The sequence below is a fragment of the Pan paniscus genome, chromosome 18, assembly GCF_029289425.2.
Source record: "Pan paniscus chromosome 18, NHGRI_mPanPan1-v2.0_pri, whole genome shotgun sequence".
Taxonomy (NCBI): Eukaryota; Metazoa; Chordata; class Mammalia; order Primates; family Hominidae; genus Pan; species Pan paniscus.
The window spans coordinates 64,741,100-64,759,125 of record NC_073267.2 but is presented as its reverse complement, the minus strand read 5'-3'; the positions used below and the strand labels follow the sequence as shown (position 1 = coordinate 64,759,125).

The 18,026-nt window shown below is 46.4% G+C and overlaps 1 protein-coding gene across 5 annotated transcripts; it reads right to left on the bottom strand.

Annotated features, from left to right (window-relative positions):
* Positions 1-210: 210 nt before the first annotated feature.
* IRX6 (iroquois homeobox 6) lies at positions 211-6,939 on the bottom strand. Of its 5 annotated transcripts, none has more exons than XM_008963880.4 (6): positions 5,859-6,939; positions 4,371-4,628; positions 3,559-3,668; positions 3,071-3,378; positions 1,655-2,266; positions 211-667 (listed from the first exon to the last, which is right to left on the bottom strand). In XM_008963880.4, the coding sequence occupies exons 1-6, from the start codon at positions 5,901-5,903 to the stop codon at positions 660-662; spliced, it is 1,341 nt and encodes a 446-aa protein (XP_008962128.4). In that variant the 5' UTR covers positions 5,904-6,939; the 3' UTR covers positions 211-659. The 5 variants fall into 5 exon arrangements, with proteins under 5 accessions (XP_008962128.4, XP_034796080.3, XP_063454081.1 ...); XM_034940189.3 differs by having other exon boundaries at positions 211-664; XM_063598011.1 differs by having other exon boundaries at positions 3,140-3,378.
* Between the last annotated feature and the right edge of the window lie 11,087 nt (positions 6,940-18,026).

The following is an 18,026-nucleotide window of genomic DNA, read 5'->3' as shown; positions in this document are numbered from 1 at the left end:
TTGGCTCCACGGATTGGTTACGCAGCGGTTAGTCCGCTGAGCTGCAGGCGCCACGGCCTTGTCGGTTACCTGGTCAGTTTCTTTCCCAGCTACTAAAGGAACTGAGGTATGCAGCCCACGCCGCGCTGTCGCAAGAATCCCTGGCCGCAATGCATCTTTGCCTGCACACCGACCTCTCAAGCACCTCTGGCAAAGATAGGCCACACTACATGGGTTCGGACTGATTATTTTTAAGGACACAAGGGCTTAGGAGGGGGAGAAGACGCACAGGGTCCTTATTGGCCGGGTCAGTGATGAAGTTACAAAGTGAGTGGGGTTGGTGGAGGTGAGAGACAGGGGTGAGCAGGAGAGGAAGCCTTGCTGAATCCACAGAAGGAAGAGACTTGGTAGAGTCGGTGGGTGGGGCAGACTCCCAGCCTCCCACTTGGCCTTCCCCAAGGTGCCCTGCCATCTCCCGTGGGGTCTGCTAAGGTTCAAGTCGGCCCACCACCCCAGCTCTGCGTGCAAGGACAGCTGCTAGGAGGGTTTCTGTGTGTCTGTCTCTTAGGCAAAGTGAGAGCTCCTGGTCCCTGGCAAGGTCTGGCAGCTTCTTAACCTGGAGATGAATTCGAAACGTGGGGCCCATTTCCAAGATTCTTTAGCAAATCGCAGCCATTGCGCTAACCTGCTGAGAGAGGAAAGGTTGATTAAAACCCAAAGGCTGTTTACTGGCAATTCTTAGGAAACCTCTGGGTCAGCCATGTCTCTTCTGAAGGCAAGCAAAGGGTCTAGAGGCAATTAGCTTGCCAGAGGTAATGTTTGGATCCGTTGTGTAAATTCAAATAACAGTGTAACCCACTTTTCTAAGCCAGCAGCTAATCCTGAGAGAAATTACTACAAAGAGCAGAATCTGACAGTAATTGCTGGAGGCTGCCTCATGCTTGGGGAATGTCCCTTTGTGGGATGAAATTCCCTTCCACCAGGTCCTTAACACAGTGAAAGAACCAGCCAGCATCAGGGGACACTGATTGGCAGTCACTGGCCTGCCTGGGGATGAGCCCTTGGTAGAGTGCTCTCTAGGGACAGTACCAATCTGGGGCCTGAAGCTGCTGACCGCAGGGGCATGTCTACAACTTTCCAGGGGTTTTGGTGGGACACAGAGAGGGCTGCAAGCTGGACTTAAGCACTGACCTTAAATCTGTGGTGTGCGTCTGGCCCACAATCTTAGACTTCTCCAAAAGCCCTGGTGCCTGCCCAACCCTAGTAAACTCTCTGAGCAGCACAGCAGGGGACCAGCGAGTCTCCTCTGAAAAGCAGGCAGGGGACAAGGGCGATTGTGCTAGAGGAGCATGGTGATGCACACCTGGTGGATTTGGCAGTACACTGGACCACACGAATGCAGAGATCCTGGTTGTCTATCTCTCGAACGGCTTTCTAAGTGATTCTAGGTAAATTACAGTCTGCCTGTGAGTTTATTATTATTTGACTTTTAAATAAGGGAGTACTAGAACCTATCTCTACGCTTCCGTCTGAAAGAGCGCTGTAAAGCAATCTCCCGTCAGGTCTGTGGGAGACCTGGGCAGACGGGAATGGCAGAGGGTGTGCAATTGCCGGGCGGGGCGGTAGGTGGGTGTCTTTTGCATAGATACTCCCAGCGCCGTTGGGGGCCCACTACCTTCTGCTCCAGACGGGTACTGGCACTGCACTACAGGCTCGCTCCTCCGCGGGCACGGCGCACAGTTCAACGGTAGTCCCTGCAGGGCAAACTTGGGGTTTCCAAAGGCTTTGGGTATGCAGGAAGACTCGTCGCACGCGGAGTCTCTGGGGACTGAGAGTCGCCGGGCAGAGGCAGGAGGCTGTCCAGGAATCTTATGGCACTCAGGACTTCGTGGCCTAGACCGGGCTGGGGGTGCACCTTCAACAGCGCTGGCTGCAGCAGTGTGCGCCAGAGACCAGATGCGCGGTTTCTCCAAGCATGGGTAGTGCATGGTCAACCTAGGGCTGCCTGTCTCCGCCGAGAGGAAGTCAGCTTCTTCCGATCCGGAAGGGTCATTGAAGGAGAAGCGGGGCGCAGCCAGGCCGCACTCCCTGCGCTCCAATCGGCCCTCTCGAGCTGCAGCGCAAGGCCCAGGCAGTGACTGCGCGCCCTTTCGGAACTCCGTCAGCCTGTCCCCAGCTGTGGCCACTACCTCCTCGTCTTCAGCTTCCTCCTCCTCCTCCTCCTCTTCCTCCAGGTCTTCCAGGTCACTCAGCCGGAGCCCCCGGGCCTCCTGGCTAGCAGTAACTTCTGCAGGAAATCAAGAGCGAGTGAGAAAAACCCCAGGGCCCAAGGGAAATCCGAGGAATGTCCATCCCTGAGAAGCTTTTAGCAAGAAGCGCCCTGCACTCAGGGCATCCGCAGTGTAATTCACCAGACCTGACGTACCACCCCTTGCATTTGCCCAGGGTTGTTGGCCGCCTGTCCTTGGGAAAGAATTTCTGCCCCAGCCCTGCAACCACCCTTTAGCGGACTCCTCCTCTCGCGAGCAGTGCCAAGCCAAGGAAATGCCACTTGGCGCTGCCTGAGTTCTGGATCTGTTTCTCAATTGTGAAAAACCAGGGGGCAGTTTTTACTCGATTTCAACATCTACAAGTGGCTGCTGTTATATCATTTAATTCAGCAAATATTTACTGAGTGCCAGCCATCATTTAGGTATTAGGTGTGTAGGGCATATGGCAGCAAGTAAGGCTTCTGGGGGAGCTGCCATTCTAGAGAGGGAAGTTGGGTATGTAAACTTTCTCACAGTGACAAGTATGGCAAAGGAAATCCAAACAGGCTGGCAGAACAGAAAATAACTGGGAGGCTATTTTGGCTTGGGTGAGGCAGGAAGAACTTTAGGAGGTAACACTTTGATGTCAAGAAGAAGCCGGTTGTGTAGAGAATTACAGGTAGGAGGCAGTGCACAGGCTAATGCTCTGAGACAGGCAGGGAAGTGCAAGGGTAAGTCTGAGGACCTTCCAGAAAATCTACCCTACAGGGCAGCTTTTGAAAGACCAAACTGCTTGATGACTTGTAAAACCCTTAAGGTGGGGTGGTGAACGTTTTCAGTACCTTTGGTGTCAGCAGTTAGGCAGCCTAGTGAGTCCTCCTCTCCTCCCTCTGCCTTCCTCTCCTCCCCACCTTTGTTCTTGGGCGCCCATGTCATTTTGTTCTCTTTCTTGAGGCGCCGGCGTGCGTTGGCGAACCAGGTGGACACCTGGGTGAGGGTCATCTTGGTGATGATGGCCAGCATGATCTTCTCACCCTTAGTGGGGTAGGGGTTTTTGCGGTGCTCATTGAGCCAGGCCTTGAGTGTACTGGTGGTCTCCCGGGTCGCGTTCTTTCGGCGACCGGCGCCACTCAATTCCACTGCGCCATACCTGTGGGGGAGAACCTGGCTCACATTATAGAAGAGGAACAAGGAACTGCAGGCAGAGGACAGTCTGTGGCGTGGAAGTGTGGTTCAGCTCCCTCCCTCTCCCCTGCCACCATCCACCCTACCTTGGCAGTGGGGGAGGAAAGACTCACAGTGCCAGTCACCAAGCCCCTTCACTCCTTACCCTTCATATTGGTACTGCCCCAGAGTCCGCTCATAGGGATAATAGGCTCCTGGTTGTGCCAGGCTGGATGTAAAACTCCCTGCAGCCTCCTTAAATTCATACTGTGGATTCTAGAGGGAGAGGAAAAGAGAATTCAGGAGTACAGTTGGGGAGGGGGCACATGGGGTGGTAGCTAAGGGTCTGGTTCAAATCCCAGTATGGCCACTGGTACTGGCCGTGTGACCTTGGGCACAGTTGCTTAACCAGTGGCTTAACCACTCTGTGCCTCAATTTCTTCCTTGGTAAAATGGGGATAATAGTACTTATAGGTTATTGAAGAAGACCATGCTGGCAGAATGCTTGGCAGAATCCCTGGTGCAGAATAAGCAGTAGTTAAATATTAGCTGCTGTTATTACTGTACCACTTGTCCCTCCCTCCTTTCCCCCGTTACTGCCCCCCCCCCCACCCCCTGCCCCACAACACACACCAGCTGGGGCACTTCCTGCTTTACTCTTCTTCAGGAGCTTTTCTCTGACCCTTTGTATCTCTGTGACATTGGGCAAAGTATTTGAACTCCTGTGCACCTCTATTTCCTCATTCTTAAATTGAGATTAATGATTACTTGCCTACCTCACAGAATTAATAGGAGTATAAATGTTTTCTAAACAGTATGAAGTTCTGCAAACTGTAAGGTACTGTATTTTTTTGTCCTCCTTATACACACAGTCCTAACCATTTCCTTTCCTCGGGAGGTGTGGGTCTTTCCTTGACTTTCTCTGGATTTCACCTGTCTCTACTGCTCACTCCCCTGGGACTCCACCCCTGTACTCACCAGTGCCCCATACAGTGAGGGGGGCTCTGGGCTATAGGGCAGGTAGCCAGGGTAGCTCTGGGCAGCTGCAGCGGCTGCATAGGGGGCTCCATAGATGCCCAAGGTGGCGCCCAGCTCCGGTCGCGCACTGCCCAGCAGTCGACTATCGTAGGGTGTGCAGCAGAGAGCGGGCGCTGGGGTGGAGCCTGATGCCACATCTGAGACAGAACGTTGGGTAGATTCGCAGCATGTGGTGCTGGAACTTGCCGACACCAGAAACTATAGGGGCAAGAGAGAGGGCACTGGAGGTCAGAGACCCCCCCCCGACCCCCCCCCCCGCTCCCGCTGAAGGGAGCTAGAAACAAAGAAGAGAAAATCAGATAATCAGATTGCACCTTCATTCATTCCTTCATTATGCATTAACTAAATGCCACCTGGGCTGAGCATTCTGTTAGGTGCTGGGACGGGAATTATAAAACGCATTTTAACCAAACTGCCCATATAGATGCTCCTACTCCATTGCTAAGGCCCCAGAGCCCCAGGAGGCCGGGAAAATGTGAACATTTTGAAACCGGAATTAAAGACACCAAACCCTCTGCTCCCTTCCCTACCCTCCTCCCAGGATCCTGCAAAGGCGGAGCTAGAAGGTGGCCTTAGAGACCATTATTAACGTCTCATTCCTGCTCCCATTCTATAGATTGGGAGTGGATAATCAGAGAGAGTATGAGACTTGTCTAAGATCACACAGCAGGTCAAAGGTCGAGCCGGCACTAGACAACAGGAAAATACACTCAGAACTCTAGAGAAAAGCTGGAGAACAGTGGAGGGGGTGTCCGCAGAACTTTCCCAGGAAACCCTTGTCATTGCACAACATCCACTTTGGTTTGGAAAATCGAGGGAACCGGAGAGCTTGGGCCCGCCCAAGGAAGGGGTAGGAGAATAGCCGAGGTCAACAAATCAACAACAATATGGTGAGATGGACAGCGTTGTAGCCTACAAGTTCTTTCTTTCTCTTTCTTTTTCTTTCTTTCTTTTCTTCTTTCTTTTTCTTTCTTTCTCTCTTTCTTTCTTTCTCTTTCTTTCTTTCTTTCTTTCTTTCTTTCTTTCTCTTTCTTTCTTTCTTTCTCTCTCTCTCTCTTTCTTTTTCTTTCTTTCTTTCTTTCCTTATTTATTTCTTTCTTTTCTTTCTTTCTTTCTCTCCCGGCCACCTCAGACTTCTGTATAGGAGGAGGCCTGACTGGGAGATCCCTGTGATCCCACCCACCTCACTGAGCGCGTGGTCAGAGTGCTCATGTTTCAGGTCACAAGATTTTCCAGCGTGCACTCCGGGGTGAAACGTTCTCATTTAGGGACTGGGGATGTCAGAGGAGGCTGTGACACATTACCCTGGTCCTTGCTCCTTCTGGCTTCCCCCAGGACACAAGAGGAGGAAGATCAGAGGCAGGCGCCGTGCACTAGGCACTCCCTCCACCCAGTCTGTCCCCTATCCCCCATAGAGGCGCCTCTTACCTGGGAAGCGCCGCGGTACGGGTGTCCAAAGTGTGGGAAGGACATGGTGGCTGTCCCTGGCCCGTCTCTCTCTTCCCTGTCGAGTTCCCGTCTCAGCCCAGCTGTTCCGCGCCCCCAGCAGTGAGGCGTCTCAGTTCCTTACACCGCTGCGGATGCCCAGCGCCGGTTCCTTCGCCTGGTTGGCCCCAGTGGAGGCAGAGCCGAGGGCAGCCCGGCTGCCGAGCCCTGCGCTCCGGAAGGCGCCCCTCCGGCCCGTGGGGTCCGGAAGACAGAAGGGCCCATGGATGGGCAGGGGAAGGAAGAAGATGCGGGTTCCCAAAGGCGCGTGGTGGCGAGGTGAGGCGCGGCGCGGCGCGGGGCTGTGAGGCTCCGGAGGTGTCCCAGTCCAAGGTGGCCAGAGGCTCAATGTGACGTCACGGTAATCCCGGGCCGCCAGACGGGACCCCGGGACCCGGGACCCTGGGCCACCAAGCGTGCCAAGCGCAGCCAGCCCGTGCGCGCGCGCGCACTCTCATCCACACTCACACTTGCTCCGGGAGGTTTGTGCAGCTGGCGAGGAACGTCAAAAACCCTGACCCTTTCTGCTCGGCGCTGAATCCTACCCCTTTTCGCCTGGAGCTCACGCGCGCGCGCGCACACACACAACCTCTCCAAATTACCCGGGAGAAGTAGGAGAAACGCCTCCCTCTGAGCCGCGCAGGCCCCGGGCGCAGCGCGCTCACCTCCTCCCCTGCGGCCCGGAGGAGGCGAGAGGCAACCGGGACGGCGAGGGAGGAGAGAATACAAAAGAAGAGACAGGAGAAAAGTGGGGGAGAAAGGCAAGAGGGAGAAGGAGGAGGGGAGAGGGGAGACAGGAGTCTGAGTGAACAGAGGCGCGCGGGGGAGGGGGAGGGAGCTGGGGTGGGCGAAGGCTGGGCGGAGGCTGAGCACTGGCAGGTGGAGGAGAGCAGAGGCCCGGGGGAGAAGCCTCCAGCCCGGTTCCTCCGCCCCTGCGCTGAAGTAAAGTTTGTTCACGCCACAGGCCCGGCTCTCGTTGGAGCAGCTCCGGGCAGCGTCGGTGGATCCCACTGGCCCGCCCATCTTTGTCCTCGGGGATCTGGTTCCCCGCCTCAGCCTCCCCAGGACTCGGGCTAGATTCCGGCTCTCCAAGTCCTGGCCCGGCCCAGGGCCTTGACCTTGGAGCTTCTGCAGCTGCCTGGTCCTCGAGTAGGCCGGATAGCGCCCCCTCGAGGCCGAGGCTCGGGATCCCTCAGATTCCGTCGGGAAACTCGCCAGGTCCGATCCCTGGCAGCCGCAGGCTGCTTGCTAAGATCCCTGGCCATCTCCTCCGAAGGCAAGGCTTGGCTGCCTCGCGCGCGCGCCTCCCGCAGTGGCCGCGGGGCAGCCAGGGAGCCTGAAGTAGGCGCCCGGTCCGGGCTGCAGCCCCTGCGCTCCGCTGGGGGTGGCGCTGGAGAGCCGCAGTGGAGCGCTCCGGGAGGGCGGCCCATTCCCTGCGCTCCTCCTGGATGCCGGGCTGGGCCCAGCGGTCTGACCACCCCCTCACTCCATCCCAGGGGTCTTCAAAGGGGCACTGATGGGTGGGCGGTGGCGGGGGTGGGGGAGGCTCGTTGGTACCCAGGAAGGGGCTACCTCCTCTAGGCCTGGCCCCGAGACATGGAACCTCCAATTTGCGAGCACGGTAGACTGCACATCTGAAGGCTCAGTACTCTGGCCCCAGCTGCCCTTCTGAGAGCCTCCAACCCGCGACCTCTAGGGGTGAAAAGGGACTGTCGGTCTGGTAGGGGAAGGTCTTCGGTGGGCACTGCAGGGATCCAGTGGGATTTGCAGGCCAGAAACCTCAGAAAGCCTTGCCTTTCACTTACCGGGGTCACCGCGCTTTATACTTTTAAAATGCTCTCCCAGGCTCTTGCTGCAACTCCTCCAAGGAGCCATAGGGGTTGGTTCAAGGGCCCAGTTTTATTTTCTAGTTGAAACGCGAGAGCCTGTGGCCCAGAAGATAGCAACGGCTCTGGGTTCTTGTATGAGGCGGGGCAAGGTCTGGGGCCCTGGATGGGGCGTACCTCAACTCCAAGTTTGCCACTAGCACCTTACTCTGATCTCTTTAGCATGACATCTCTAAAACACATTCTGCAGAATGCTCAAGGAGCTTAAAGAAGCCACAAAGCAGAGACTCCTCTGCTTAAGAGATTGTTAACATGGGGACAAGCTCCATTCTAAATACTAACAAACACAGCTACTGCTGCTGCTGCTGCTGTTACCTTGGAGAAACCTTGCGTTCATCCAGGGAAACTCCTAGTTAGAAAAAGAATTATAGTCCTCACCAGATTGACTTAGTGATAAAAATTCACAGTAATAGATAGATCCCTTGATTTTTCAAAATGCACTTTGGAACTATCCACACACTTGCAGCTTGGATACATCTATGCTATTTTTTTAAAGTAAGAATTGGAGAGTATTCATTAAATTCATCCCTTGGGGAAGATTACTGCTAATTAATTAATTGCAAACATTTCCAGAGGGAAGGTATGTCAATTGTAAAGTAATAAAATTAGATAGTAGAAATACTGACTCAGCAACTTCGATTGCCCATTTGTTCCTAAGCAGAATTTTTTTTTTTTAATTTTATGACAGAAAAATGGGGCTGGTGGTGGAGAAAAAGCATTAGCCCTGTCCCTTGGCGATATGGTTGCAAAGGAGAAACTACCATATAGGATTTATTGATTTTTAGCTGATTTATAAGACCTCTGTTTTATCAATGCTGTGTGCAGGGCCTCCAGGCCTACTTCTTGTCTTTGCTCTCTAGGATTTGAGAAAAGCAACACAATTTTTTAAAAAGAAAAGAGGATGTTGAGGACCAGTGTGGAAGAAAATTGGGAAGTAGGACTATGAAGATATCTTGGCATTTTTCTTCTTCTGGAAAGACAAGCGAACAAACAAAAGAGCAGGTTTTATGTTAAGACACCTTTTCTATTGTCCTCAAAGTTGCTTGATGGTTTTTTTGCAGCTTCTATCAAAATACTTCCCAAGGAGGAAGGCCTGCCATGTCTCCTCTGGCTTCCCAGCCTTGCAACACCTTGATTTAACATTTCCTTCCCAGGGAGAGGCTGCACCCACGGTAAACCTCCCCTGTTTTGCTGACATTTGATTGTTACCACCTTGAGCATTTAATGGGGTTTCCTAAAAATGGTTTTTATGAAATGTGCCTACTCTTCTTGTTATTTTGGGACCCTCGTAACAAAACAATGCCAGTGGGTTAAGCCAATATCAACCTCTGTCTGGCAGAAACCTCAGGTGAGAAGATGTCTGTTTCTTGGAAAATCGGATTGAGGGGAAGCTGCAGTGGAATTTGCTTTTGTCCTCCTGACGGTTCACAGACTCCCACTTCAGCAGCCTTGGGCTTCTCCACCCCGGCAGCTTTTCATTGCTTTGTTCAGCACTGATTAATTTAGTTTCGGAGAAAAAGCCCCAATTGTATATGTGTACACATAGAATTTTATTGAAGCAAGTAAATAAATCCATCAAATATAGACACTCCCAGTTATATTTAAGGGAGTCATTCCACCTAAAGTATTTTAAACAAATGATAGAGATTCTTTTGTTGTACTGTGCAACATGCCTGATAGTTCCTCTAGCTGCTCATTAAAACAAATGTGAAACAAATTAAACAATCAAAAGCCTATCTGTACCAGAGAGTACTAATCCACATTGTTTATTTGAAGCTCTTATTGCTTTGCTTCAAATGCACTGAAGTTCCTAAGCAGGCAGAGTAAAGTATGTATGTTTCACAATAAGCTTGCATGCAGGTACCACAAAAAACAAACAAACAATAAAAGAGGAAAAACAAACTGTATTTCATTATTTTGGGTTAAAAATGTCTATGATTTTCTAATGATTTATAAAGACAGCAAATTTTACGGGGGGAAATATAACAACCTGGAAATGCCCCAAATCAACTTCAAATGCCTCAAATCCCAGATGGAATGAGCGAGTACACGAACATAATAACAGAGTTGAAAATGTGCTAAGTTATATTTTTTAAGTATGGATTTTTTAGTGACTGTTTTTGAACTGAGAAGAATAAAATTTCCTCAAATCTATGCATGAATGAACAAGTGCATCTGGACAGATGCATCTATAATTTATACTGATCAGTCACCGCAGGTCTCATGGAGTAAAGCCGAAATGAACACTAATTGTTTTGACGGAAGTAGTGTGCATGGCATCTGATTGTGAAATGCAGTGAGTCCCTGCCTTGCCTGAATACATATTGTCAACAGCAACTCTGGCATCAGGAGGGGAAAATAAAAAGACAATAATTCCCAGATGAGAGTGTTGAAGCCTCTTGTCAAAAAGGTGCCAAATAGAAAGAAAGAATTAACTTCTTCAGGATAAAGTGAAAAATAAGACTGAATGAAGAGGTCTTGGTTTGACAGCATTGTACTTCAGTTTAGAGTTAAAATTAATAAAGTGTGTTAATAATAGTAAAATTCTGTAGCATTTGTTGAGTGCTTGGGAGCTTTCCTAAACACCTCTGCTTTATCTTATTTAAGGCTCATGATAAGGATATTGGAGAGGTGAGAAGCAAGTCTAAGATCACACAGCCAAGTAAGTGGCAGAGGAAGGATCAGACTTCAGACCTCCTGATTCTGGGTCTTTTCACAGAACCATATTTCAAACATATAGAAAGCCAATCACAGCCAGGAGATATTGCTAACTCCAGTTGGACTGTGTGAATTCACATAGTGTGTGCCATGATGATGCAGTATAATTTAGCAGAAAAAGCATCTTAAAGAGATGTCACTGTAAGAAAATTAAGTTCAGGGTCTCTACCCCCTATTTTATATGACTGTGTATTATGAAAGAGCTTATGTAGTAATTGGGAGTTTTAGAAATTTGGTGCGAATCATTAATTGAATGGCAAAGAGCAAACAGACCCAGCCATGACTGATAAAAACATACAAAAAACCAAAATAGCACCACTCCCCTGCCAAAAAAAAAATCTTCAAAAAAAAAAAAAAATCTAGCCAAAAGATAATGTCTCTATTTCTACAATGGTTTAAAAACAACTCCTTGAAATTAGTTACGGACTATTTTCAGAAAGAGGAATTTTTAAAAAATCTGGTTTTGGCGTCAGTAGGTGGGGAGGTTTGCTGCATTAACTTCTCATTTTCAAAGCAGTTTTTATGTATAAAAATTCTTGATTATTTTTATCCTGTGGATGATGGCATCTTTCTAATGAAAAGCTCAAGGCATCTGATGTGTTTTCAAGGAATTAAACTTTAAAGTAAACAACAGATGTATGGATTTGAAAACCAGGGAACAATTTTTGAAGCCTAAGTCTTTCGAAAAGAAATGCATGTAAGAAATTAAGACTTTAAAGGAATAACACACAGGGACTCACCGGGATAAGATGCTATGCCCCTTTCTCCCTATGTGATAGGACCTAGAAATGGTCCTTCAGTATACAATTAGGAAATAGAATATTGGCCTAGACAATCAAGAAAGGGAGCCATGGTGTTGCTGGCTTCAGCTACAGGAGGGGCTGTATGTTGTTGCAAACAGCCCTCTAACTGAAGCATTGCTAACATGGAGTTTATAAGGATATTTTGTCATCTTCCCCCTAAAGGATTTCACCACTGTAGATGTGAAGCTTTCAATTAAAACATGAGCAGCTTCCAGCTTTATACATTTTCATCTTATTAGCAGCATTTCCCTAGAATTCTCTTCCCCATGCTTTCCTCCTACTTTTAAAGCTGAGCATTAGAACTGGCCGGGATCGTTCTTCTCTGTGCCACCTGGGGCCCACTACTTTAGGGAAGCTGGGACCATTTGTAATGTCACGTGCTAGCCATAGGTAATTTATAACAAATCTTCACAAATCAATAAAAATATGGAAAGTATATCATTTTTAAAGAAAAGAGAGAGAGAGAGAGAGAAACACATGAGACATGCCCATTAAGAGCATAGCTGTTCTAATACCTGCATGTCTGCTTAGGTCTGCAATTAAAAACATTCTGATAATAAATCTCCTTGCAGTCTCTTTTAATGCTTTTAACTTTCCTGAAGGTTCAAATTGGTATCCCAAAAATGTGCCAGGACTTTCACAAGGTATTTTATAGACTCATAAATAAATACGGCGATTAATCTATGCTGTATTTCTTTCATATTTGATGACAATTTATGATGGCATTCACCCACTCAGTGCACAAAAACTCTAATGCACTTAAAATCGGATTTCAAACCAAACATTTTATGGGAAAATATAGTATTGATCATCCATTTAAAGACATCGTGAGGATAATTCATAACCTGTTGTAAAAAAAAGATCTCATGAGGACCCTACAGATGAGTGGGGCGGTAGAACAGTCTATTCATAAAACCAGAGCTATTGGATCTGCTCCTCTTGTTTTCTTCATCTATCTTTGAGTTTTCCAGCACTGATTACTTTTGCATGTTGCTGTTTTATAAAAAAAATTTCTTCCATGACATTTTTCATAGTGACAGAGGTTGTGGAATTTTACAGTGAGTATTTTCTATTGCAATTTTCTGTTGAGATTCTGAGTGCAGAGAGTTTCAGAGGCAATAGAAGACGTTTCTGTTACTTTGGAGTCAAAGCTATCATATGGTCATCATTATCCTTATTTGCTATTGACAGATTGTGGTGGTTTAAAGCAATCTCACACCCCTGACAGACTGTGGTTCTAGAATACTACGAATGCTTGAATATGTTTTGTGCATGTACAGTATGAGGGAGTCATAAGAAAAGGAGAGAATACAACGATGCTAGCCCTTCTCTTCAAGTAGCACACAGACTGTCTGGAAAGAAAGACAAGTATCATTCATTCAACAGACATTTTTTGAGTGTCTACTAAATGCCAAGCTTGGTTCTAGGAGGTGAGGATTTAGCACTGAATAAAAGCAGGTTCCTGCCCTCAGCAGGCTACAGCTCATGAGTTAAATATTTTCAGATCATCCTGGAATCACTTATCTAACACCATAATAATTTGGGAAAGGGGCTTAATGTTGATGGAATACGCAAAAGTTTCTAACCACAAGGTTGAGTACTTTTTAATTATGTATAATTTACCCTTCATTCATCCCTTTACCAAACATCTACTGAGTGCTTGTTATTAAAGAACACTGAGTTAGCAATTGGAGATTTAGCGTCAGCAAGACAAAATCTTTGCACCTGTGGACTTTGCAATTTAACTATATTTTCTACCTAAAAAGTGGTTATTATTTGTTTCATTTTATAGAACTTAGTCTATGAGAGAGAAGCTTGCCCAGTGTAATAGAGCAGTATTGACAATCTAGGCTTTGAGCTCAAGCTGCTGGCTTCCAAGTCTTCAGAAAATAACACATTTCAGATTAAGTGCTTAATTGCCAAGATAATGTGATTTCAAAAATCATGACCTCACCTAACGTGTAGTTGATCTGAGCTGCCATATTCCTTCTATATCACATGGTTGGCTTTCTCTGCCCTTTTATGTCTATGCAATACCAAATATCTGTATAGAAAATGACAAAGATGGGGCATTCAAATAGATGTTACAGTCTTCTTGACACCAATGCCTTTGGACGCTCAGCTGATATTTTACACATTTGCCTTCACCTAGTGCCACAGTTAACATCCAAATGACCATGCAAATACACCTCTCATAAATATTGGTTGATGGGGCTGGAGGAGGGAGTATAGCCAGGTTGGAATTTTGGAACATCAGCATTTCAGTTGCCTGAAATCTTCTCATATTACCTGTTACATGTATAACACTTTCATAACTTGCTCTCTGCTACTCTCCCTGTCACTCTGGGGGTTATATGGGGCAGGTTTTCTCACCCTCTTTTCACAGATGAGCAGCTGAGTTTCAGAAGGGTTAAGCCACTGGCTCAGGTCACATAACTGATTAGCATAAGAGAAAACCCAGCAAACTTTTGGTGTTTGGATTGCTGTCTGTCCTCTTACGGACTTAAGCACCTTTTTCAAGAAAGCATAAAGAACTTAAGAAAAGTCTGATCTTGGAGTTTGACACAGACTTTGGGTGGCAGCCCAGCAGCATTTTCCATCTCTGGGAAGGGGGCACCTTGCCTCTTTCATTTTGGTTTGGAGACTGGATTTCCCATCACAGTTTTAATGCCACATGCACTTCTGCTTTCTGGTTGTTCAGGTTTGCTCCAACCACAGATCCAAAAGAGAAAGAGAGTTTGCAATGTTCATAACAATTACATAGGCACAACGCTAAAGCTGAAGTATTTAATCAATGGGATAAATTCACCAATGAGATCTTGGTGTGGGTCTCTTTGCCTGCATTTCTGAAGCCCTCTGCCTTGAAGCTGACATCTTTCAGAGGTGGGTAGCTAGGTTTCCTCCCAGGCCCATGCTGCGCTGAGTCTGCAGAGATGGAGGCATTGGGAATCCTGTCTATCTCATGGCCGGGAGAAAATGAACTTGACAGAGACAGCATGAAATACAGGAGCGGGATTAGACTGTCAGTGTAGGCCGGAGAACATAAACCATTTCCTGTGTCACTCTTAGGCTCGAGGGCAGATGTAGAGCAGAGGGGAAACCTGCAACTATAATTATAAAATAGAAATTTATACATATAAATAAAGGAAAGGCAGAGAGTGGATATTAGCTACTAAAACTCTTTTTACATTATAAACACCACAGGGATATGAAAAAAGTAGTGTGGGGATTAAGGGCATCTTTTTGCTTTGGGACTAATTTATTACTCTAGATTATGCAGTTAAAGGGAGAAAGGGAAAATTGATACTTGGTTGTTTCTCTGTAAAAGTTAAATGTGAATTATGGGAGGGTCCTGCCCCTGGCTGTAAACATGCAATGGTGAAGAATAAGGCAGCCAAGGGTTGAAGGGAGCAAAGCCCTGGTCTGGGAGACAGAACTCTGGAATCTCGCCCTGGCTCTGCCTCTGATTGCCTGGCAGGCTTTGGATGAGTCTCTTCCCCTCTGGGAGCCTCAGCTTACTCATCTGCAAAATGGAGACGTTTAATTCGATGATCTACAAAGGCCACTTTCTTTTCCAGGACCATAAACCCCTTCTCCTAACTTTAAATGCAGTCTTTCCAGAAAGTTATTTTTACCATTGGTGGTGCATCAGAATCTTTGAAAAGCACAGATACCTTGTCTCACCCTCTGAGATTCTGAGCAAGCCTGCCTTGGGACCCAGAAATCTGTATTCAATGAAAACAGGAAATAAAAGTAGAACATGCACGTGATGAAAAGTCAACAACCTGTGGGAGATGTGGCTGGCTGTCCAGCTGATACCTGCTCCCTGGTCCTTCCTTGCTAACAACACCTTCATGTTGTCCGGCATGGCTAAGTGCAGTCATGGCCTCCTGCTCCCGGGTTTCTGGCATCTTCTGCTCAGGGGAGAGAAGCATGCCATGTGACCCAATTCTGCTCCATAAAACTCGGAGGAAATCTGAGTGGGAGATTCTGAAAAAGCATTTGTTTTCATAATAGAAGAGGACAGAGGCAGTGGTGTCACCTCCACCTTCTTTTGAATATGGCCATGATAACTAAAGCATTCATTAGTTCAACAATGTTTATTGAGCACTTACTCTGTACCTGGTAGGGTTTTAAGGTGCTGGGATATGGCTGAGAACAAAACAAAGTCCCCATCCGTACAGAGCTGACATTCTAGAACAGAAGATAGACAATAAACAAGGTACACAGGCAAAATACGTGGATGTTGGATGAAGAAGAATCCCATGGAGAAAAAAATAAAACAAAGAAGGAGAGTTGCTATGACAGTGAGGCCAAGATAATTGCAGGAAAGTAGCCCTGATACCAAGGAGACAATAAACCACTACTTCAGGACTTCTAGTTATTTAAGACAAATAAACTGGTTTTGTTTAAGTCTCTGTTAATTTGTTTTTCTATTACTTACAGCTGAATGAATTCCTGAGACCGTGTGTAGGAAGGTGCAAAGAGACAAATAAGTCATCTGATTATTTCATCCCCACTCCCCAGAGGCATGGACTCCGAACAGTTTCTTGGCTGCCTTCCAGAGTTTTCTATGTTAATAACATAAATATAAGTTATACATAGGAAATCTCTCTCTCTCTCTCTCACACACACACACACACACACACGCACACACACATAATGGCAGCTTGGTGGTTGGGAGCCTGATGGAGGCAACTGATACGGTATAGCATAGTATATGGACAGCCTGATTAGTGGCCCCACCACTTACTAGCTACATTATCTTGAACAAGTTGCTTAGCCTCTGTGTTTCAATTTCCTCATCAGTAAAATGGGGATGATAAGCCTGCCACACAGGTTTCTTCTGATGATTTAGTAACTTATTATGTAAAACACATAGAACTATCCCTTGTACATTGCAACCACTCAGAGATGTTAGCTATTTTCTATACAGTGAATGCCATTCTACTGCTTTTCCTTTTCACTTAAGAATCTATTTGTTAAACTAGAAAATCTAGAAGAAGTGGATAAATCCCTGGACACATACACCCTCCCAAGACTGAACCAGAAAGAAGCTGAATCCCTGAACAGACTAATAATGAGTTCTGAAATTGAGGCAGTAATAAACAGCCTACCAATCCCCCCCACCCCCCGACCAAAAAAAAAAAAAAAAGAAAAAAAAAGCCCAGGACCAAACAGATTTACAGCTGAATTCTACCAGAGGTACAAAGAGGAGCTGGTACCATTTCTTCTGAAACTATTCCAAACAATTGAAAAGGAGGGACTCCTCCCTAACTCATTTTATGAGTCCAGCATCATCCCGATACCCAAACCTAGCAGTGATACAACAACAACAACAACAAAAAGTTCAGGCCAATATCCCTGATGAACATTGATGCAAACATCCTCAATAAAATCGGGGCAAACTGAATCCAGCAGCACATCAAAAAGCCTACTCAGCATGATCAAGCCAACTTCCTCCCTGGGATGCAAGTCTCATTCAACATATGCAAACCAATAAACGTAATTCATTACATAAACGAACTAAAGATAAAAACCACATGATAATCTCAATAGATGCAGAAAAGGCCTTTGATAAAATTCAACATCCCTTCATGTGAAAAACTGTCAATAAACTAGGTAGTGAAGGAACATACCTCAAAATAATAAGAACCATTTAAGACAAACCCACAGCCAATATCATACTGAATGGGCAAAAGCTGAAAGCATTCCCCTTGAAAACCGACGCAAGACAAGGATGCCATCTGTCACCACTCCTATTCAATACAGTATTGGAAGTTCTGGCCAGGGTTATCAGGCAAGAGAAAGAGATAAAGGGTATTCAAACAGGAAGAAAGGAAGTCAAATTGTCTTCGTTTGCAGATGACATAATCTTATATCTAGAAATCCCCATTGCTTCAGCCCAATAGCTTCTTAAGCTTATAAGCAACTTCAGCCAAGTCTTAGGATGCAAAATCAATGTGCAAAAATCACAAGCATTCCTATGCACCAACAACAGACAAGCAGAGAGCCAAATCATGAATGAACTCCCATTCACAATTACTACAAAGAGAATAAAATGCCTGGGAAAACAACTAAGAAGGGAACTGAAGAACCTCTTCAAGGACAACTACAAATCACCGCTCAAGGCAATTAGAGAGGACACAAACAAATGGAAAAACATCCCATGCTCATGGATAGGAAGAATCAATATCATGAAAATGGCCACACTGTCCAAAGTAATTTATAGATTCAATGATATTCCAATTAAACTACCATTGACGTTCTTCACATAATTAGAAAAAAACTATTTTAAAATTCATATGGAACTTAAAAAGAGCCCATATAGCCAACACAATCCTTAGCAAAAAGAATAAAGTTGGAGGCATCACACTACCTGGTTTCAAATTATGCTACAAGGTTACAGTGACCAAAACAGCATGATACTGGTAAAAAAACAGAGACATAGATGAATGGAACAGAATAGATAACTCACAAATAAGACTACACATCTACATCCATCTGATCTTTGACAAACCTGACAAAAACAAGCAATGGGGAAAGGATTCCCTATTTAATAAATGGTGCTGGGAGAACTGGCTAGCCACATGCAGAACATTGAAAATGAACCCCTTCCTTACACCTTATACAAAAATTAACTCAAGATGGATTAAAGACTTATGTGTAAAACTCAAAACTATAAAAACCCTAGAAGAAAATCT

Coding starts and splice junctions, on each gene's coding strand:
- IRX6 (XM_063598010.1), bottom strand. CDS start 5,903: ATGTCCTTCCCACACTTTGGACACCCGTACCGCGGCGCTTCCCAG. Junction 3,669..4,370: donor CCTCACTGTATGGGGCACTG/GTGAGTACAGGG, acceptor CTCTCCCTCTAG/AATCCACAGTATGAATTTAA. Junction 3,379..3,558: donor GGGCAGTACCAATATGAAGG/GTAAGGAGTGAA, acceptor TCTCCCCCACAG/GTATGGCGCAGTGGAATTGA.